Source organism: Ctenopharyngodon idella, chromosome 20, assembly GCF_019924925.1.
Source record: "Ctenopharyngodon idella isolate HZGC_01 chromosome 20, HZGC01, whole genome shotgun sequence".
NCBI classification, from domain to species: Eukaryota; Metazoa; Chordata; class Actinopteri; order Cypriniformes; family Xenocyprididae; genus Ctenopharyngodon; species Ctenopharyngodon idella.
In genome coordinates this window covers 17,472,450-17,496,029 of record NC_067239.1, presented here as the reverse complement: position 1 = coordinate 17,496,029, position 23,580 = coordinate 17,472,450, and the positions used below count along the sequence as shown (strand labels likewise).

General features: G+C 37.9%; 1 protein-coding gene across 6 annotated transcripts in view; it reads left to right on the top strand.

Moving 5' to 3' along the window:
* cracd (capping protein inhibiting regulator of actin dynamics) overlaps positions 1-23,441 on the top strand; it is a 34,030-nt gene extending 10,589 nt beyond the window's left edge. Inside the window, exons 1-10 of one of the 6 annotated variants that reach the window (XM_051875728.1) lie at positions 14,466-14,618; positions 15,386-15,505; positions 15,662-15,830; positions 16,004-16,133; positions 16,398-16,559; positions 17,307-17,513; positions 17,967-20,274; positions 20,515-20,705; positions 21,117-21,276; positions 21,621-23,441. In XM_051875728.1, the coding sequence (XP_051731688.1) occupies positions 16,092-16,133; positions 16,398-16,559; positions 17,307-17,513; positions 17,967-20,274; positions 20,515-20,705; positions 21,117-21,276; positions 21,621-21,781 (3,231 nt within the window). In that variant the 5' untranslated portion in view covers positions 14,466-14,618; positions 15,386-15,505; positions 15,662-15,830; positions 16,004-16,091 and the 3' untranslated portion in view covers positions 21,782-23,441. Of the gene's footprint in view, positions 1-4,369; positions 4,484-14,465; positions 14,619-15,385; positions 15,831-16,003; positions 16,134-16,397; positions 16,560-17,306; positions 17,514-17,966; positions 20,275-20,514; positions 20,706-21,090; positions 21,277-21,620 lie in introns of those variants that run through there. The other 5 variants (XM_051875724.1, XM_051875727.1, XM_051875723.1 and 2 more) reach the window with 5 other exon arrangements.
* The last annotated feature ends 139 nt before the right edge of the window (positions 23,442-23,580 follow it).

Genomic DNA, 23,580 nt, shown 5'->3' with positions numbered 1-23,580 from the left:
ATCAAGTAATAGATTTAACTGAAATGTATGACATGGCATGGTTTTATATAGTTGGAAAATAAGTATGCCCACATAAAAGCAGGCTTCTTGAAATTGCCCCTTAATAATACAGTTGATTTCTGACACTGGCGACAGGTAGTAGTTTGTGCCGTTATTGATCCGCCACACGTCTTTATTCAGTTAATGGAGGCCCTTGTTCTTTGAAATTGTTTTAACACAATACACACACGCATCCTCACATACGCTGACAAACAAGCTTACAGTCACAGTCTTTGTGTGTGTTGGGCAGTTTGAAATCATCAATGCACGTCTGTTCTTCCTGCCCCTGGTAAGCTGGCCAATGAACAAAGTGGCATTCTGTGAGTAGCAACAGAGACAGCAGTATGAACAAGCACACTACCTCACCATCATCACCCACTTTCTCCTCTCTCAGACACATTCTAGGATTGTTTTCTGTCACATGTGTGAACGTATCTTGGGCATAGACGAATAAGCTCTCACATAGGACATCATGCAAACGTCCCACGAGGAACACACAAAAACATACATTGTGAGAACTTTTTGGGAGTATGAATATGCATACCATCTTTTTTCACACTGTATTCAATAACGGAGATGCTTGTGAATTTGTTAACAATCAAAACTGTGCAAATGAAGGAACAGATATATATTCGTCCTCATGTGCGCACAACAACACATGGCTATAAGCATTCTTGAGTTCTCTTTGCACCTGTGCAACGTGACACCTGACTCTAGGTAATAGCGTAGCTCCACAGTAACAGCAGGCAGGTGGAACAGCCACACATGCATAAACGCATACATACTAGCGTCTTACACAGATAAATCGACAACCAGGTAAGCCTTTATTCTTGTGTACTCCTTTGACCGTATATGTGATCAAGCGTTTTTCTGTGTAAAGCATGTGGCATGATAGTGTTAAACACAATAGGCCTCTGTTCATGAAACTGCCATTATCTCTCAGCAGCCCCATATCCTCAAAGACTCATTGTGCCTTTCTTATCGTATGCATTGTAATGAAAATAAATGTATGCACATTCAATGATAACAGTGTGTTAGAACCAAGAACCAATAGCTTTTTTGGTTGTTTATTTTCATAGAATATGTAAAATATCATTTATGTGTATTAAATTAAGCTTTTTGTTCCTAATTAATTTTTTTCCAGTTTTATTTGAATACTTGTTAATGGCTGAAATGCACCATAGTTTGTGAAACTGTATCACACTCTTGGCGTGCATTTTTCCTTCTTTTACAGTTTATATTATATTATATTATATTATACCATTTAAAGGCCCAATATGTAAGATTTTTTGATTAAAATATCCAAAAACCACTGGTACAATGTTATATATTTTGACTTGTGTACTTACATTATCCTAAATGTTTCCAACAATGTTCAAATCAGCTATTTTAACCAGTGTAATGGCTCCTGTCATTATGTTGCCTGTCAATGACGTCATATCCGCGTTACTCTCGATTTCCTGTTTTATTTCCGTAGAAACCATTGAAACACCAAAGATGCTTTAATATATTATGCATTTTATTAGACAGGTGAGCAAATGTTTGGATACTTTTATCGACAGAAAAATAATCATTTGTTATATAGCACAACTTGGTTAGTCTTATTGTTTGAAGCTCGTTTTCTTGATTTACCGCGAGTAACATGTTTGTACCCAAAAAGTAAATCAGACAACACTATTTTGCCAAGTGGCTAATAATCAGTAGCATAATCAGTATGAGCTTTATTTGTGGTAACAGTAATACAGATTTTTCTCCACATACAATGTTTTAAAATGAATTGCATGCCATTTAGCAAAAAGTCATCCAGCTTTTATTAATATGATTTTCTAATATTGATCTTAGCTTACTGCAGTGTGCAACGTGTCTCATACCAGCCACCGAGCAAATGCACAGAATAACTATAACTTTCAACACACTCAAATGTAGTTTTTGTATGAAAGTGTTGACCAAGTAAAACTTCTGCATTACCCCACAATTGTAATGCGTCAAATAAAGTGACCTGTGTGAGTAATAATTCAACACTTGTGGCTGTTTCATTAGAATCAAGTGAAGTTATTAAACGTAATTTCTGGAGGAGTACGCCCATCTAATAAAACCAGCATCTTACCTATTCCTGTTGTTAGTTCTTTCGGCATCCCTTCTCCTCCCCTTCTCCTCCTTTTTGTACAGTTTTGCCTGTCATAGGGGGGCAATCAGAGCTCCAGTACAATATCCTCTCTGAGCCCCTCTACAGCAGACAGCAAGCCAAATCTGCTTACCACACGCTAAGATTATATGGGCACAAGAACTCGTGAAATAAAATAATGTGAATTTAAGTGATAAAACGTAACTGTAAGAAAGCAGGCGATCATTAAGCGTGAATGTAATCATAAAATTAACATAAATAACAAAAAGAAAAGAGCGGCAGCAGCCTGCGGCATACAAGCATAATGAAAACAGCAATGTAAAATGTCCTCTCGGCCCCGCCCTGCTTCAAAACACAGTAACATTAATAAAACTTTAATACATTAGCTCACCTATGAACATGATTTCTGTCGGATTGCTTTCCATCGGCTGTGGAGGTGATGACGAAAACTCCACACTCATTCACGGCGTCATCAAGCTACACCTTTATTATTGTTTTGAATAAGTGACCTCTAGCGGGGCAAAACTTACTTACTGTGCCTTTAAAAGTTTGGGATCAGTAAGATTTAATTGTTTTTTTTTTTTGTAAAGAAATTAATACTTTTATTCAGCAAAAATGCATTAAATTGATCAAAAGTGACAGTAAAGACAGTTACAAAAATCTCTACTTGCTGTTCTTTTTAACTTTCTATTCACCAATACTTTGAGTTTTCAGAAAAAAATATTAAGCAGCACTGCAGCAACTCTTATATTGATAACATTGATCGTAATTAGAAATGTTTTTTGAGCAGCAAATCAGTATATTAGAATGATTTCTGAAGGATCATGTGGATAATTTTAATGAAAATAGAAAAGTTATTTTAAATGCTAATACTTTATCACATTATTACTATTTTTACTGTATTTTTCTATCAAATAAATGCAGCCTAGGTGAGCATAAAAGACTTTTTTCAAAATAATAAAAAAATTTACCAACCCCAAAAGTCTGAACGGTGAATTTTTTCACTAATAATTTAGACCAGTGGGAAATTCTACCTTTGTGAATTAGAGAATGGGTTATCTTTAAAAAAAAAAAAAAAAAAAACACTATTCAAATGTTAAAGGTTATTCCATCTATACAAAACTTGCCCCTTGAAGATTCACACAACGTCCTGGAAAATTTATTTATTTTTTTCCAGAAAAAGAGACAAGGGCTGACTACAGAGCTTGCTCATGTCTGTGACTGCAGACTAAGTACTGAGTGAAAATACAGCTACAGGGAGTTGCGTAAAATGGCTGTTTGGAGGATCTGAAGTCTAGTGAAGTAGAGTAGTGTTTAACATATTTAAAAACATTTTAAATCCAAATTCATCATTATTTGCCAATTATATTGTATATATTTAATATATATGTTATATTATATAGGGAGACCGGGACTCGTAGTTACATGCGGAAGTCACAAGTGCCATATATCCAAGTAACTATGAAGTTTTGAGTCAAAGGTCCATTTGTACAAAAGATTGTTTGTTGCAGTTGTTTGTGTGTTGGTTTCAAATTCTGAAATTAGAACAATTTGTATGAATGCTGTCCACCAAACAAAAATTTTAGTATTATCATGTTTTTGTAACAGCTGTTGTATAAAAAGTGCACAAAATAAAACCACAATAGCATTCAGAGAAAAATCAACTATAGATTTTAACCAAGCTGAACTGTTCTTTTATACAGTTTTCAGAAATTATATGTTGGGGCAAGTTGTAACATGTTTTATATATTGTAATGTTATAATTTTATATTTACAGTTTTTATTGTTTAAAATATTTTAAAGGTCCCAATGTGACTGCCCAAGATGGGTATACAGAAACTGACTTCCTAAAATCCACCTACACCAAAGTAAAAATTGTGACAACTAGCCCCTGAGTTTATATTACTTTAAGTTACACTGCCACAGAGTTCATAATTTGTTTGAATGTTTGAATCAGAATTGCCTGGTTTAATAATTCTAAAGTCAAGCTTTGAAAGGCAACCCTGACATCCATTGAGGTCTTATGGGCTATTGATGACAGATTTGTGTTCATTTGATCTCCATAACCATCATTCATCCAGAACCAACACAATTAGAAATATTAGCCTTCATACTTCAATAAACACACTTAAGATAAGGCATGCTATGCATACTAGAGTTCTATAAGTTGTGATTCAATGGTTTTGTTATATTTTTTTCCTAAAGCACCAAGGAGCAGCAACCGAGCTTTGTAAATCAAGGTGCAGAAGGTTGAATCCATGTTCCCTAAGGTTTTCCTTCAGTGGTGTGCAGCTCTTTCCAGCTGCGCGGCTGAATTAGGTAAAAGTGTGCTTTTGTGCTCAGTAAGCACAGGCAACTAGACCAGCTTTGCTATACGCTGCGCAGTCAGCCATCCCATTTTGCTTCAGTGATTTCTAGCTGTACCTTCAAGCTGCCCCATTGTATGAGTGAAGCTAGCTTGCAGTCATAATAATATACGGCCCTTTGCGCAAGGCAAGATCATTTCACCCCTGATACATAATGCATTAAGTGTGATTTGCTTAATGTGCAGACATTACTGAAAGCTCTGAGCCCTGTTGTGTGTTTAGGCTAGAATTATGGTGACGTAGGTCGTCTTTACTTAAATATTCCCGCACTGACCCGCATCATCCCCTAGTATCTGGTGCAGTTCTGATGAGCCTTTAATTCTGTGTAGATAAAATACAACATCAGAACTGCCTTAAATGTTGTTGTTGTCATAGCAATAAGCACACATGTTGTTTTCTATTAGCTGTGCATGAGAATCAACACAGAAGGTAACATTATGCTAAAAAAATTGCAATTTATTTTAAGATTGTGATTCCTATGTAAATGCATTTATTTTGCCTCTAGGCCACATTACAAACATTATGGGCCCTATTTTAACGATCTAAGCACATGGTCTTAAGTGCACGGCGCAAGTGCACTTGGGGCGTGTCCGAATCTACTTTCGCTAGTTTAATGACGGGGAAAATGGTTGGCGTGCCCGGCGCATGGCCTAAAAGGGTTGTCCCTATTCTCTTAATGAGTAATGTGTGTGTTTTGGGCGTAACATGCAATAAACCAATCAGAGTCTCATCTCCCATTCCCTTTAAAAGCCAATTGCGCTCACGCCATTGCGCATTCGCTATTTCCATAGCGGAATTTGCAAACAGAAAAACTGAATGCTTCTCTAGCAAGGAAACGGATCACATTCAGGACCATCTATGGGACAAGCCGGATTCCACCAAAGCATTTTTATCTTTATGTACACAATAATAATCTTTTACATTGTAATCCTTTTATTTTTAATATTTGGAATGTTTGTGTGCTGCTGCGCGTCCCTGTTTGTGTAATAAGCAGAGTGTAGGCTGTTGTGCAGCTGCATATAGGCGCATATTACTAACGCACTCTTTAAATAACAAAACAAATATTGTCTATTTCAGTTGCCTCAAGATAGCAACGCACCAACAATGCGCCTGAACACACCTCATTTTCAGACCAGCACGCCCATGGGCGCACAAATGAGCGCAAATGCATTTGCTACTTAAACAACGTGGCGCAGGATGTGAAAATGATAAGTGTGTCAAGCTGAAAACTAGCATAAAACACTTGCGTCGCTCCTGGCGCCACATTGCGCTGAGAGTATGATAGGGCCCTTGTAGTTTATATGCTGCTTCAAATGCAGCTTCTGTCTTCACCCAAAAATGAAAATTCTGTCAATAATTACTCACCCTCATGTCGTTCCAAACCCGTAAGACCTTCGTTCATCTTCAGAACACAAATGAAGATATTTTTGATGAAATCCGAGAGCTTTCTGCCCCTTTATTGGGAGCAATGCAGTTTACACATTCAAGGTCCAGAATGATAGGAAAGACATCATTAAATGTGACTCCAGTGGTTTAACCTCAATTTTATGAAGTGAAGCAAGTGCTTTGTTTGCAAAAAAACAACAACAATGATAGCACCACACATGATAGTTGTGACTCAAGACCGGAAGTTGTTCCGTGAATGTGCTTTGGATAATATTATTTTGTAAATATAGAGGCAAATTGTGTTTTTTTTTTTTTTTGCACAAAAACAAAATGTCATAAAATTGAGGTTAATCCACTGGAGTCACATGGATTACTTTAATGATGTCTTTCTTACCGTTTTGGACCTTGAATGTGTAAACTGCGTTGCTCCCAATGGAGGGACTGAAAGTGCTCTGATTTCATCAAAAATATCTTCATTTGTGTTCCGAAGATGAACGAAGGTCTTATGGGTGTGAAATGACATGAGGGTGTATAATTAATGACAGAAATTTCATTTTTGGGTGAACAAACCCTTTAATCAATAGTAATTCTTCTAAGATGGCATCTGTAAAGTTTGGCATTCAGTCAAGCTTTCTTTCACAAAGCTATATCAAAAAAAAAAAAAGTTAATTTAAACTATTGTTCAAAAGTTTGGGGTCGGTAAGATTTTTTCAAGTTTTTTGTCTCTTATTCTCACCAAGGCTACATTTATTTGACTTTTGATCAGTAGTGTACGTGGCCTGAGTCACTAACTTTAGCTATTAGGCTGCGTTTACACTGGCACAAAAAATCCGATCTTTTGCTCACATCTGACACAGATCGGAATTAGTTGCACACGTGTAAACACAAAAATCCACACGAGATCCGATTTTTTCGCATCCGATCTGAGCCACTTCCAAATGTGGTTTTGAATCCGATACATATCCGGTCTCTGGACATGCGACCTACGTCTAAACACACATATCCGATTTCCATTGGAATTCCAAGCCAGGCGAGGGCGGCAAGTTTGCTCACTAAAAGGTAGCTTTAATGTTGTATTATGAAACAGACATGCTTGTATGCACTCACACTATAAATTCGCAGCTTTATTGTTGAGGTGGGAACTTTATATGTCTAACGTTATCTATTTTTCTAGAAAGAAATTGCGCACACACACACATACATTCAGCAGTTGAATTTCAACCTTTGCCCGGTTAATTTAAAAGAGACCGCCGTGTTGTTTTTCTTATAAGGCAAAAGCTCCAATGTAGCTACTCTCTCTCGCTCCCTAGCTCGAATTCATTAAAAAAAATGGAATTCTAAAAAAAAAAAGATAAAATATCAAACGCAAATTACCTTTATTTTCCAGGTCTATATTCGTTCAGTCAGAATCCGCACTGCAATACATCCATGACACTGACAGCTGTTAACTTATCCATTCTGACAGGTAATCATGGCCACCCGACATGAAATATATAAATAATTTTAATAGCACGGCCATTCAAAACCTGAGGGTCTACTATGTGCATGTAAAACTATCAGTGACAATCATTTTGGGGCAGGAAGTAATGTAAACACAGATATCGGATACCAGTCGCGTCTAAAGTGAATGTAAACACACTGGCCAAAAAATTGGATATGGTCAAATGATCGGATCTGTGCATTAAGACTTGCAGTGTAAATGCAGCCTTAGCTGCTGCAGCAGATCACTAGCGCATCCTCATCTTTCATGAATTTTATTTGCAATATTTCAATCTCTTTATGTGGGGCGTGGGATCTTTTATGATTTATAATAATGAGTCATGTAGCTTTTAGGTTCAGGAGTCACAGGGGCAACATTCCAGGAATCCACTTATAGCCCATTTTATAGCCCACTAGTTTGGTCAAATAGAGGCAGGCCTCGACTGGAAATGTTTGTAATGACGGTTAGAGCTGCTCTTGGTGATATAGCCAATATATAAGTGTAGAGAGGTCAGTCTGTACCATTAAACTCCAGTAAGTGGGTTAAATTAGGACTGTAGCAGCTAGAGTTAACGTAGCCGCAAACTTACTGTAGCTCTGCTGCAGCCTTTTCTCTTTGTCTGGGGTATTTTTAGTGTCCCGCTGCAGTGCATGTGGCTGCGACTTATGCTTTTGCCATCAACATTTTGTCTGGACCTTCTTTAATGCGCACAACACAGGCAAGATCATTTGCTAACATCTACACGTGAGCCAGAACATGACGAATACGCACACGGTTTGGACCACGTGTACACTTGTACCGCAGGTGCATGTGCACAAACACATCTGGACTAGCATCACAAACAGACAAAGACACATTGATCCATTCAAGCAGCAGCTGAGCCTGTTTAGACAGTGAAACTTTCAGGATGACCCTGCATGGGAGCGGTTAGAGGACACTGTCTTCTCATACAAAGAGAAATGACTTAGATGACGTAAGACTGTAATCATTTACAGTTTGCTATGTTTAACAGTTAGTGCAATGCTGTGCTGCCAAAAGGTTTTTGTCTGCCAAAAGGAATGCAGGTTTTGAGGCAATGTGTTTTGATTAACCAACAACAATAGTGGCATTTTAAATCTTGGCATTTTCTGTCCTGGCATTCTAAATGAACGTATGTAGAAACCCAGAAGCAATATGGAAAAAACACTATTTGCTTTATTTTAGGACTGACTGATATAAATTACATCATGCTTATCAAAACAATTCACATTTTTGCTTTTTCTATATGCTGTATCTTGCTTCATTTTACAGTAAGTCATATGGGGGTTCCATTAACACGAGATGGTACAAAAAGTGCTTTCTAAATAGCCATTAATTTAGATTATGCACAGATTGCTGAACAGGCATATATTGATGCGATAATGGAGGTCGAGTGCACACTACACTCCACAGACACAATACTCTGCAATTACACACTAATACACAAACACCCCCTAGCACGTATGTGCATACACACTTTTCACTAAACAAAAAAACAAACAAACAAATGTGCCTATTTTACATGCAATTTTAGAACAAAAAAACTTATTCACTATCCATCCACAATCCAGTGTTATTGGTGTAGTATTTTTAATATATTTTGAGTTAGCTTTTATTCTTATACTTTTTAGTTTTCATTTTCATTTCAGTTTAAGTTTTGGTAATTTTATTATATGCTTTTGTCATTTTTATTAGTTTTTTTTTAATAATTCTATTTTAATTTTTAAATGTAATTTATTTAATGTATTTTTAGTTTTAGTCATTTTAGTATTTTAACAAACATTTATTTCACTAAGTTTTTAAGTTTGTTTTTCATCTAATATTTACATATTTACATAGTTTTATTTTTTGTAAACAATAACAACACTGCCAGTTTAAAATTGTAATAAATGTTCTTAAATCATATATTTTTGTAGCACAAATGGCATTCTGTTCTATATAAATTAGAATTCTATACAAATTTTAATTATTGTACATATATACATATATCCCTTACATTGCCTCATTTGTTAACATTAGTTAATTGTTAACATGAACTAACAATGAGCAATACATTTGCTACAGTATTTATTAATCTTTGTTAACATTAGTGAATAAAAATCCAGCTGTTTATAGTTTGTTCATGTTAGTTCATTAACTAATGTTAACAAATACAATTTTTGTTTTTAAATATGTACTTGTAAATGTTGAAATTAACATTAACTGAGATTAATAAATGCTGTTTAAGTATTGTTCATTCTTAGTTCATGTTAACTAAAGTAGTTAACTAATGTTAACTAATGAAACCTTATTGTAAAGTGTTACTGAAATAATATACAGTCAGCTGATCATTATCACAAAAAAAAAAAAAAAAAAAAAAAAAAATCCCAACAGGGTTGTCAGGATCTTATGTCATTTTGAAGGGGTTTATTTTGCAATAATGACCAGATAATTGCACATTAGCCCACTGGACATTATTACACTGATACTTCAATTAAAATTTTTAATATTTAAGTTCCAATAGTTACTTGTAGACATTAGAGAAAGATATAACTTGAGCACAGCTATATATGAGTTGACAGCTATACAACCCTAATTCCAGAAAAGTTGGGACGTTTTTTAAAATTTGAATAAAATGAAAACTAAAAGACTTTCAAATCACATGATCCAATATTTTATTCACAATAGAACATAGATAACATAACAAATGTTTAAAGGGAGAAATTTTACACTTTTATTCACTAAATGAACTCATTTCAAATTTGATGCCTGCTACAGGTCTCAAAAAAGTTGGCACGGGGGCAACAAATGCCTGAAAAAGCAAGAAATTTTGAAAAGATTCAGCTGGGAGAACATCTAACTAAGGCAGAGGCAGAGCCTCTCAGAAGTAAAGATGGGCAGAGCTGTGAAAGAGTGTGTAAAAAGATTGTGGGAAAACAATGTTCCTCAATGTCAGATTGCAAAGGCTTTGCAAATCTCATCATCTACAGTGCATAACATCATCAAAAGATTCAGAGAAACTGGGGAAATCTCTGTGCGTAGGGGACAAGGCAGAAGACCTTTATTGGATGCCTGTGGTCTTCGGGCCCTCAGACGACACTGCATCACTCATCGGCATGATTGTGTCAATGACATTACTAAATGGGCCCAGGAATACTTCCAGAAACCACTGTTGGTAAACACAATCCGCCGTGCCATCTGCAGATGCCAACTAAAGCTCTATCATGCAAAAAGGAAGCCATATGTGAACACGGTCCAGAAGCGCCATCGTGTCCTGTGGGCCAAGGCTCATTTAAAATGGACTGTTTCAAAGTGGAAAAGTGTTCAATGGTCAGACGAGTCCAAATTTGACATTCTTGTTGGAAATCACGGACACCGTGTCCTCCGGGCTAAAGAGGAGGGAGACCTTCCAGCGTGTTTTCAGCGTTCAGTTCAAAAGCCAGCATCTCTGATGGAATGGGGGTGCATAAGTGCATACGGTATGGCCAGCTTGCATGTTTTGGAAGGCACTATGAATGCTGAAAGGTATATAAAGGTTTCCAGATGACGTCTATTTCAGGGAAGGCCTTGTGTATTTCAGCAGGACAGCTGAAATACACAAGGTATATTGCAGCTATTACAACAGCATGGCTTTGTCGTAAAAGAGTCCGGGTGCTGAATTGGCCTGCCTGCAGTCCAGATCTTTCACCTATAGAGAACATTTGGCGCATCATTAAACGAAAAATACGTCAAAGACGACCACAAACTCTTCAGCAGCTGAAAACTCCAGAAACTCATAACCTCGATGCCCAGACGTCTGGTAAACATGGTAAACATGCCCCCGTCACAACTGTTTTGAGACCTGTAGCAGGCATCAAATTTGAAATGAGCTCATTTTGTGCATAAAACTGTAAAATTTCTCAGTTTAAACATTTATTATGTTATCTATGTTTTATTGTGAATAAAATATTGGCTCATGTGATTTGAAAGTCTTTTAGTTTTCATTTTATTCAAATTTAAAAAACGTCCCAACTTTTCCGGAATTCGGGTTGTACAGCAAACAAGCAAGATAAGATGTTTATGTACTTTTTTTATCATGGCAGCAGTACATTATTAAATTATGACTGAAGAGCATTATTACTGGGCATATATCCAGACTTACATGTAGCCAAGTAAAGTTTAAAGTCCCAGTAAAGTATAAGGTTTTGATCTGCAAGATGGGAATTGTATCCCCCATTTCTTAGCAAATTCCCACCGCAGAGAAATAGATGGTCTTGTTATTTGCAACCAAGTAATGGCAAGAAATAAACCCAGGACCAAAGGAAGACTGTGTATAAGCTAAGAGATTATGATGGTAATAAAAACAGATGAAGCTTTGAAAAAAAAAAAAAAAAAAAAAGGTTTTATGAAAGAGCCCAGATGGAAAGCAATACAAGTGTCTCATGATCTCTCTAAGCCTTTCTATCTCCCATTATTGTCATCTCCTCCTCCAATTTTCTTTTCAGACTTGCACACATGAACAAATCAATGAAGAAAATACTTCTGTGTTCACGTTTATCCCCCCTCTACCCTTGCTGCACACAAAGCCCGTCGTAACCATGGCGACGGACGGTAAGGAGGCTAAGCTTGATGAGCGGGTAGAGGTAACAGTATCTGAAGGCCCAGGTAAACGAAAACAGAGTGAGGATCTTTGCAAACGGCCTGCTCTTAAAGTGACAGTGCAGCACACTAAATGCAACAAAGATTTTCTGCACTGTCTCTTTAAGAACTGTTTGGTGTTTTATGGGTTCAAAAATTGTGTGCTGTGTCTGTGTGTCTTTAAAGAAATATTTCTTTCAAAATGACAATTCTGTCAATATTTATGCATCCTCATGCCTATAAAAACCTATATGAAGGTTTTATTTAATTTAATGTTGTTTTCCATGCAATTACAATGATTGGGGAGACTTTTATTGCTAATTCTCTCATCCATGCAGCTTGATGCCTAAACGTTCACCTTAAATTTTGATCTGCTAGCTTCAGAAGTCTTCTCACAAGTCACATGAACCACTTTTATGGTGCTTCTGTGTCCTGTATGAAGTTTGATAGCTCCAGTCCTCATTCATTATAATTGCATGGAGCAGAGAGACCATCGCATTCTCCAAAATTTCCCTTTTTTTGGAACGACATGAGCATGAGTAAATGATTTTCATTTCTGTGTGAATTATAAGTCCTTTAAATATGACTTAATCACATTATTGTTGCTTTACAAGGTTTACACACCTTTCCGTGTGAACCTTTTGCCCTCAAACTTTATAACCACGTTTAACTAATGATATCCCATGTGTGACAAATTTCATTCTTTCTCAGCATAGCTGACGTGTGACATGCTTTAGTTTGAAATGGTTTCTGAATGTTTTTATGGATATGTACCAATGTTAGGCAAACAAATACACTGCTGACAAAAGGAACCGTGCCAATTATGTTATTTATGATAAATGTATCAATTAATAATGCCGAGATTTGGAGTGTGAGGGGAACAGTCAGGTTTAGGTGTGCAGTAATTGCCATGGGACAGAAAAAAATTGGGTTATTGGCTTTGCTGCACTAGTGAGAAATATTATACAACAGGACGAGTGTAAGGAGCAAGGTTGAGTATTCCTATGTTGTTAAGTGGGACGGACGTGTGTTTGAGCTTTTGTGAAGAAGTGAGAGGAACAGTCAGGTCTGAGTGAATTGATTTAGCAGTACTGACACTCATAGGAACAGGAAGGCCACGTTTGAGTTTATAGTGGTTGTAGTATGAAGGAGTAAAAGCGAGACACATCGAGGGCTGTTTCTCTGGCTGAGTGGTGTCCACTCACATCATATGCCTCAGTGATTGAGGACGCCTGCAGCACTGCATTGTGGGCCAGAGAAACGGAGTAGTAGCAGCTGGGAACAGACTGTGACTTGGACGAGCCTTTGAGGGGGAAATGATGAGACAAAATATGAGAAATCATAAAATCATCCAGTCATATGCGCTCGTAAAGCAGTAAACTCAGAAACGATAATAACTTCAGGAACAACAGAAGTGGACACTGACAGCAGGTACCAAAGTCTTATTACTTTCTTTGTTATTGTGCCATTGTTTTTTGAGCAGCAACACACTTACTGTGTAACTCCACACTACTTTCCACTTTTAGCCTGTAACAGATCCACGCTGATCTCTAGCTGAATTTATCCACTCTGTGGTGTAGAGTGGCCCTGTCACTCCAGCCATTTCACTTGGAGCTCCTACAACACAGATACAGACACTCATAAGCCTTAGAAATGCACACAAACACATACCTAGAAACAGAAAATATGGCATGGAGATGTTTTGCTCTTGCTAGGTGGAGTGCTTCTGGCTTTTATACCTTCAGAAGGACCAAGAAGGGAGCTGCAGGCTGTAATAGACATAAATCACACATGCACATACATAACAGGAAGGAATTGAAAAATGAAGGTAGCTGATGATCAAAAAGAGAAACTCATACACTATCAAAAGTTGGTGTCAGATTATTTTTTGAAAGAAATTAATACTTTTTTTTTTTAGCAAGGATGCGTTAAATCAATCAAAAGTGACAAGTTATTTTGAACTTTCCATTTATCAAAGAATTCTGGAAAAAAATGTTTTCCACAAAAATATTAAGCAGCACAACTGTTTTCAACATTGATACGGAGAAATGTTTCTTTAAGCACCAAATCAGCATATTAGAATGATTTCTGAAGGATCATGTGACATTAAAGACTGGAGTAATGCCTGCTGAAAATTCAGCTTTGCCATCAAAGGAATAAATTACAATTTAATTAATGTATTACAATAGAATTTAAAATTTTAATAATATTTCAAAATATTACTGTTTTTGTTGTATTTTTGATCAAATAAATCCTACCTTGGTGAGCATAAGAGACTTCTTTCATAAAAAAACAAAAAAAACAAAATCATGATGAAAAAAATCTTACAGACCCCAAACTATTAAGCAGTAGTGTATGTAACTAATGTTTTATTTCATATGTTTTATATGCAATTTTATTCATAAACAGTGCTTTTTGTGCTAGTCTTATCTTCGTAGCCTTTATGATTCATAATAACTTTCTATACTCAGGAAGTGGTGCGTCTCCAAAGCACTCCATACAAACCAAAGGTCCTTTGTCTTATCATTAGTTTAATGTCGTTACATGGGAACCGTACGATTCAGTCATTTCAGAGACTCTTTGCACCTGCAGATTTCCACTTTAATTGGTAGGTTGTGAATTATTCTGTAAAGATTGTTCTGGATTGTTTTTGTAGAGATTAGGAATTAGTTGTTTATACTTTTGTGCTTGATTGTTGGTAATAAAGCACAGATTTAATTCTCAATTGGTATGTTGTCAACATAAGTAACGGATGGAAAACAAGATAGTTTATTTAGCATTATACAGAACCCAGTTGGGTTTGAATTATTTGTATAGCCCTTTTTACAACACATATCCATCCAAGCAGCTTTAAAAAGAATAGTGCCTTAAAAAATCACCAGTAAGCAAACTGTGATGTTTAGGTAGATTGGGAGGAACATCTCCCCTGTAATACCGCTCATGAATTACTTAATTAATGAATTAGCAATACAAGTCTAAAGCAGTATTTGAGTCATCTATAAAGGTAAAAAGCTTTGCCGTTGCTACATCCATGTGTCGTGGTCACGTGGATTGCAGGGCTCACGCTGACGCAAAACATTTGCAAGAGTAATGTTTACATACAGAACGTAGCTTGAACAACCAGATGCATTTACACGTGATCAAGTTGCATTTTGTATGCATTTGGCTGGATTGCTATTTATCTTAAATGAATCTTGGAGGGACTTTTCCTTCAGTAAATACTCCCAAAGTGTTTTAAGTAAAAGCCTGTGAGACACACTTTTTTTTAGTTTTTTTTGCAAGTAATATTACTGATGACAGTTTTAAATAAAAGTTCTTTTTTAGCAGTTGGCTCCTAATTGTTGGCTTTCTCTTTCTTCTGTGTTGCCTTCATAGGACCTTGACATTACTGGATGTTTAAATGGAACATCTGGTCACCATAATTATACAAGGCTGTCTCAGGACAAGGACTTTCACACAATAATAACCTGATTCCATAGCGTCTGATCTGTTCTGGTCCTCCATTTCATTAACATTAATTAAAAATGCTCACATACTGTACATGTACTGTACAATACTGTATGTTTATATTTAAATATGCACAGCACTAGCACTAGCCTTTTACTGCTTAATGACTATTTATCACCATTCTTTGCCCCCACTTTTTACCAGAACGGCGACGGCAGGGCAAATTCCAGCCATTCAGGCGTCTGTTTGGGAAGAAGAAAAGGAGGGAAGAAGAACGTGGATTTGAGGGATCTGAACTGAAACCTAGCCATTCCACTGATGATGTCTGCAATGGGGTGGCCACAGTTAATGAAGAGAACAATCAGTATCTAAGGTAATTCTCTGATGTATTTTATAACAAATTTAGCTGGGTCTGCCATGCATAATCTATGCAAAATTGTGTACTTTATTTTAGATGCTGCCAAGAGTTGTTTATTTGTTGAATTGAGTATTGAAAACATTCACAGATGTGCTGTAATTAAAAAGCGTTTATATCTGTGTTCACAGGGAGTTAAACACCCTAGGGTCCCGAGCCTTTTCACACGAGAGTGTATTTATCCCTGAGGACACTGAGAAAACACATCCAGGACAGACAATGTCCCAGGAGAACGTTTCAGACAAAGTCAGGACCATTCAGGTGAGACTCTGTACATAAATAGTGCAATTAAAAATGTTCATATGCACAGAATCAAGCCATGCACCAGACTTTGACATCAGCATTACACCAGATTGATAAATTTTCTTTTAGACATTTTTATTACTATCAAGGTCAAGAAATAAAAAAAATATCATGATGTCTATGATAAATCATTTTTTGTGCTGGTATCTTTAGGACTAAATGTTTAGGACTAAACAACCCCAGTTCTGTCCATTATTTTACTCTCTATGCTTTTGTTGACAGAAGCAAATTGGACATAATATCAAATTTGGTCAGAGACCCCCTTCACTTAGAAAGAGTGAGGGAGATGAAGGTAGCTCAGATGAGGAAGAGGTACCACGAAGTCCGCTGAGGGTTCTTGCTCAGGTGGAGAATGAACCACAGGGGACTGAAGCCAAGGAAATAGTAAGTTAATCTCCAAATTATTATCCACTGCTTACATATAGTAACATAATGCTGCTCATCAGTCACAAGTTATATACAAGAAAACACAGTTAAAGAACACTGCTCTGTTTGAGAGAGAGTAAGGTTCTAAGAAAGATTTCCTCACTTGCCAAAATGGACATTTCTGCACTTGGAAGGCACTTACTGAAAGCATTTTACAGTGGATTCAAGGTATAAATTTGATCAGTAACCATACTGTTGCTAATGCCATGCTCTAATTAAGTTGCAGAAAATTGTAATACTGTCAGACTTTCAATACATTAGCTGCTTTTCCACCATCGGGCCGATCGGTTCTAAGAATGGTAAGGTCCAGTTATACTTCCACTTGAGCTTGGTTCGGCACATCACAATTACAATCCGTTCTCGGCCTGGATTTTTCAGCTTGGTTGGCTAACCATGCTGAACCGTGCTGGTATAATGTGTGCGCCACCACTCAGGATTGGCCTCTTGTCTGTTACCTGGCTACCAGTTTTACTGCAGCTGGCCAAGTGCGCTATTTGAGCCAAGTAAACATAAGTTAATAATAAAATTAAAAATCCTCCTCCTAATGCGATCGCTATTTACATCTCATATAATTTAAGCAACGAGAATGGTTTGACCCGATGGTGGAAAAGCGGCTATTGATTCCATAGACGTATAACATGCTTCAGAACCCTGCTCTACCATAGTCACAAACTCAGATTGTTTGTGTTTTTGCTTTACAATTAGGCTGTCAGCCATGACACGGTCCAGCACAGAACTCCAGTCAAATCCCCACGCTCTAAGCGCCCACCTCCCCCTGGCACAATTGAGTCCATCAATCTAGATGCTGTCCCTCAGTCTGTCCCACGCTTGGACAATACTGCTGCCAAACACAAACTGTCTGTCAAACCGAAGAACCAGAGGGTATCTCGCAAACACAGAAGGTTTACACAGGTAAAGGGAAAGGTGTTCTTCAAAATGTGATCAGCATCTATTAGGATAGCTTTGATGAAAAAGGGATAGTAAAAGTGATAGTTTAACCAAAAATGAAAAGCATTATTTATTCATCATTTACTCACTCTCATGTTGTTACAAACATATGACTTACTTTCTTCTGTAAAACACAAATTACATTTTGAAGAATGCTTTAACTGTATTTGTGCATATGATCAAAGTCAATGGGGTCCAGAACAAATTTGACTTTGATTGTATGAACAAAACAAACAAAGACATTTTTCAATTCTTCAAAATCTTATTTTGTGGTCTACAGAAGAAAGAATGTCATACGGGTTTGGAATGACATGAGGACGAGTAAATCATGACTAAATTTTAATTTTTGGGTGAACTATTGCTTATAAAGAAAATAATTCCAAAGCATTAAGTTCTGCAACTTTGAATATATTTCAGGAGTTTCATGAAGAGGATCTCTCTGAAATGCAAGAGGAATCTGAAACACAAAAAGACGAAGAAGTGTTTGATTTGTCAAGAGAGGACTATAACATTATCCATAGGAGCAGAGGAGATTATGAACCCACTGAGAAATCAGTGAGGCGACAATTTCATGAAGAGGAGCTAGAACGCCTTGAGCTTCAGAGGAGGGAACAAGAGGAAGAAAGAAAGATGGAGGAACAACAAAGGAGAATTGAGGAACAGAGGCTAGAAGAAGAAAAGTGGCTCAGAGAGGAAGAAGAAAGGCTGCAAAAGGAGGAAGAGGAGAGGAAGCAGCGAGAGGAAGAGGAGAGGAAAAAAAGGGAAGAGGAAGAAAGGAGGAGAGAAGAGGAAGAGCAAAGATTAAGACGTGAAGAAGAGCAAAAGAGGCAAGAGGAAGAGGAAAGAATGCGGAAAGAGGAAGAGGAAAGAAGAAGAGCAGAGGAGGAGAGAAGGCTGCAGGAACTTGAGGTGGAGCGTCTCCGTTTGGAAGAGGAAAGAAAAAGGGAGCAGGAGGAGAGGAGGAGAAAAGAGGAGGAGGAGGCGGAACAACGGAGGATTCAAGAGTTAGAAGAGAAACGGCAGAGAGAGGAAAAGGAACGCCTCCGTGAGGAGGCTGAGAGGAAAAGACTAGAGGAAGAGGAGGAAAAAAAGAGGCAACAGCAAGAAGAGAAAGCTGGAGCTTCTGAGCCAGAATGGAAAAGAAAAGCAGAGGAACTAAGATGGAGAGAGATGGAGGAGAGACAGAGACCCTTTACTTTCAAGGTCTCCTCAGGCGAGAAGCAGATACTCTTCCAGAAGGTCAACCTCAGTCCTGTTACTCCAGCATCTGGCCAACAGGGTGAAACAACAGCTGAAACCAGGGAGGGAGCAAAAGCTTCTTCACCAGGAGGCACAGATTCACCAACTCTGTCTTCATCTCTTTACGTCCCACATACTGCAATTCTTGTGACAGGAGCCCAACTTTGTGGAACCGCAGTCAATCTTGATCAGATCAAGGACACAGCCTGCAAGTCGCTTCTTGGCCTTTCAGAAGGCAAAAAAGCCATGGGCACTCCTCCAACCAAGATCAAGACATCTCCAGACCGTAAATCTGGGAAAACCAAATCCTTATACGAGTCTTCCTTATCTGCAGACCAATCTAACGCTGCTGTCCTGGCAGAATGGGCAAGTATCCGATCCAAAATTTTTAAAGGTGCTGAAGAGGGAAAGTATCCCGAACACCCAGATCAGAGTCGCAGGCCGATAAGTGAGGATCTGAATACAGTGCCATTTTCTCACACCAACCTCAGGAAAACCATGTCAGCCAGTGCTAAGTTTTCCATCACACCAGCTAGGAAGAAATTTCCTGATTCCAACAGGAACTCCGAGATTTTTGGTCAGGAAGAAGGTGTGAAACTAGAATTGGCATCTCCAGAAACTCCCTCTGTCCAAAAAGCAGAGTTGCTGTCTTTAGGTACCAAGATACAAAGCAGGGGAAGCAAGGTTGTTCGCATCGCAGATAGTGCTGAAGAATGCATGTTTGCCAAAGACCTCCCCTCCTTTCTTGTTCCCAGTCCGCCACATGGATCTCCCAAGTCACAGAGATCCGAGACTGGCTCCCAAAGTCAGGCAGAATCAGAAGATTCAGACACAAAGGATGAAGGAGATCAGAAGGATCAGGGTGGTGATGAGCGGCCTTCACCTTTTGGAATTAAGTTGAGAAGAACCAACTACTCTCTTCGCTTCCACAGTGAACAATCAGCAGAGAAGAGAAAGAAAAGGTACAGTGCAGGAGACAGTTTTGAAGGTGTCCCAGTGCCCCTCACTGCCATTGACCAAGACTCTGATACTTCTACGCTCTCTGGAAAGTCTAGCCCTGTTTCTCCGCAACAAGAAATAGTCGGATTCCGAACCACTGTAGCATCTAGTAAAGATTCTCGAAGCAAGTTTAGCAGAAGTACTCTCCCTTTGGCACGTACTGAAGGCGACAACTTTGCCCCCAAGCCTCCACTTTACCAAAAACCAGCTACTTCCCCTAAACCATCTGAAGGTGCCACACCTCCACCCTCTCCTCTCCCAAAACCTGGCAGAAGGACTTCAGGGGACATGATTTCACAAAGGACAAGTGAAACAGAACAGATAGCTACTGAGCAGAGCAGCGATCATAAAGAAGTTGCAGCATCTGTACCATCCCAGAAAAATGGACAAGGAGAGGAGGAGTTTAAAGAAAAGAAGTCATTTTTTCCATCCATTAGCATCCCATGGAGAGAAAAAACAGATCGCAGGACAGAACTCATTAAAAAAGGTAGGAAATTCTCAAGCACTGTAGAGCTATAACTGTATGATCTTCACCTTATTACAATGCTTGCAAAGCAGCACTGTATTGATATTTCTTAAACTTCTATATTAAACTTTTACAATGAATTCAATTCGAAATTAAGATAATTACTATCCTTGTAAAGAGTACAACAGATGCGTAGAAGACTTTAAAATTGTTTCTAGTCTTTCTTGTCAATTTGACACCTACATTTTTTTTCCTTCACAGAAAAACCCTCTCTGCAGGCCAGGCACTCTCTGGACAGCTCACGGACACAGGAGAAAGAGGCAGGACCACTTTGGATCACTCTGGCACTGCAAAAACAGAAAGGCTTCAGAGAACAGCAACAAAACCGAGAGGATAGGAGGAGCCAGAGAGAGGCTAAGCTGGCTGAGAAACAAGCTAGGGACAGAGAAAGCGTATGTATACCTTATAAATATAGCCATACAGTCTATTATCATAACTAGCCTACACTGCTGGTACTATATATAAAGTTGTAATAACAGTGTCTTAACCAGATGCAACGTAATAATGCAAAAATCAATAACAACCACCTCTTTCACATAAATCTTACCAGCCGTGACATTTTGTTGATCACTTGGTTTCTATTTTTGTGGTTTTGTGCTGGGTAGCACTGTCCATTTGGAAATCTCATTGATCCAAAATCATGCTGCATATAACTGTACAATATAACAGTACAATCTTCTGATTGGCTGAGAGTTTTGCTTGTTGTAAACTTGTTGTATTGCACCTGGTTAGGGCACGGTATAATGTTGTACTAAACAAACCTCTCTGTTTTAATAGCAATTGGTGTTATTTGTCTCTGAAAGGCTGGAATGGTCAGTCCCACAGAGGATAAAGGTAATGGAAGTTCCAGCCTGCCCAAACCTCAAACAACAGATGAGAATAAAAGACCAGACACACTCCTGGCCCGTTTTGAACGACGCGACAACTTGAAGAAAGCCAATACCTTGCCCAGCTCAGTCACAGGTAAAAAAACAAAACAAAAATAGCGTATTTGATTATATTTCCCCTCAGAAGCTTTATACTGGGGTTATTATTGGTAACTCTGTGCCTTATGCTCAGTTGTTATGTAGGTTTTTGATCATTTATTTATTACATACTCATCCCCCTTGCTGAATTGCAACTGACAAAAAAAGTATGAGTGGGATTTAGACATGGCTTCCATTCATGATGTGAAACTGAGACATCTAACCACAAAAATGCAGAAAAGAGCAATCTCTAAAATTGTTAGTCCACTTGCAAACAATGAAAGCAAAACAAACAAATTTGAAATCACAGCTGAAGCCATATTTTTTCTTTCTTTTTAAAAGTTGAAATAACAGACTCTACACCATCTCCGCCAGCAACAAAGGATGTGACAAAGCGCTTCCCACCTGGTGACACTACCCAGGTTTCTACCGAGCCAGCCTGGCTTGCCCTAGCAAAGCGTAAGGCCAAAGCCTGGAGTGACTGCCCACAGATCATCAAGTGATCCATTACTACTGACCCAGTGAAAAAGCAAATAAGTCTTATCTCCTTCATCCACATCAGTTAGCCATCACTGCTCTCCAGCTCACCTTTGGCTCTAAACAAAAAGTCCATAATTTATTTTCAAGCAATCAGGCATTTCCGAATAACTGGTATTTAAGTTTAAAAAAAGTCTTTCCACAAAGACAAAATATTGTACTACTAATATTCAAACTGGCTACAGATTTTATCAGTTGATGAGAGAAACAATGACATCAACACCACCCCTCTGGTTTTCAATACACAGGATTATTGCAATAACATGCATCAATGGTATATTTACTAATTTTGTGTTGCAGCCAATCAAACAAGCCCTAGAATCTTTGTCGAGAAGTTGCAGCCCTTCATATCTTTGAAGTCACCAGTGGTCCTGTTAACAGTGTAAATACACAATGCATGTCAAACTGTTGATACTAGATATTACTAAAACAATATGAGTGGTTCACATTCAGTACAAATGTAACACATTTCAAATAAAACAAGACAGTATGTTATTGCTTTGGTGACAATTCTGGGAAGCAATTCAAGGGCTAATAATAACAACGGTTGTTGAAACCTTCACAAATTTCACTCCTCCCTCCCGCAAGCATGTGAATCAGAGAAACGGTTTTGTAATTTGGTGGTGGAGGGGGGGGATTTTTTTCTCCATGTATACACTAAAATCAGTTGGCACTTGTAGACCTTGCCGATGGACAGACGTTGTCACTTTTTTATTTCTTAACTTATTATATTTGATATCTTGGCAAAGTAAAAAGATCTTCACTGTGTCCGTGACAACTGTGAGTACTGTCATTTTAACTATTGCTAAAAATCATCATGATAATGACACGTCAGCACTGTTTACTCATGTAATTAACTAACACTGAATTTTTCCTTCAAGTTTCCATGACAATATAGTAAATGCACTTGAGCCGTGCTGTCAGTTGATGAAAAATCTACTTCTTGCAGTGTCCATACCCGCCTGTTTCCGTAGAACTGCCTGCTTGCTGTATCATAAACAATGCTATCCTTGCGTAGCGTGTGCTAGCATCACTTTTACAGCTAATTAGCAAAACCTGCGACATGACTAAGTGATGGGAGATCAGTGTTTCAAATGCAATGTCCCAGGGGGGATTAAAAAAAACAGGTCTAGCCAATGAAAATGCCCCTTACAAAAAAGGGGAGCAATTCCAGTGAGTGAATGAACAGACTATTAACTGACATCACCTCTGCGTCCTTGAAGAAGGCAGCTAACCCCAGATCACTCCAGGGGGGATTGTCCTTGTAGGTGAACTAAGTCGCTCTGGATAAAAAAGCGTCTGCTAAATGATGGAAGATATTAAATGGAAACTGACTCCACTATCTAATGTAATGTTGTATGTATGTAATGTATGTATGTATGTATGTATAGAGGTGAAATGAAACAGACTGTATTCCTTTGGAGATCTCCTGAACTGCAGTCGCGTCACTTTGTTTTTACATTGGTCGTGTGCAATAGCATAGCTCAAACAGTGTTGTATGTGATATGAAACAAAAGGTTTGTTGATAATTGCACTTTTTTTTTTGTTCACTTTAGAAAAATCCATTAAAGTGACGCAAATGTTATGAAATATGTAGAGAAAATTAAAGGAAGCTGTTTGAACTCAGCGGACTAAAATTCCTGTCTTTGCACAAAAACAAACATGAACATTAATGCTAAAAACATTTATGTATTTTGCAGGACATATTTACATAACGCACCATACTGATTATATCTAAATCATTTTTTTCTAATAAGTACTTTTG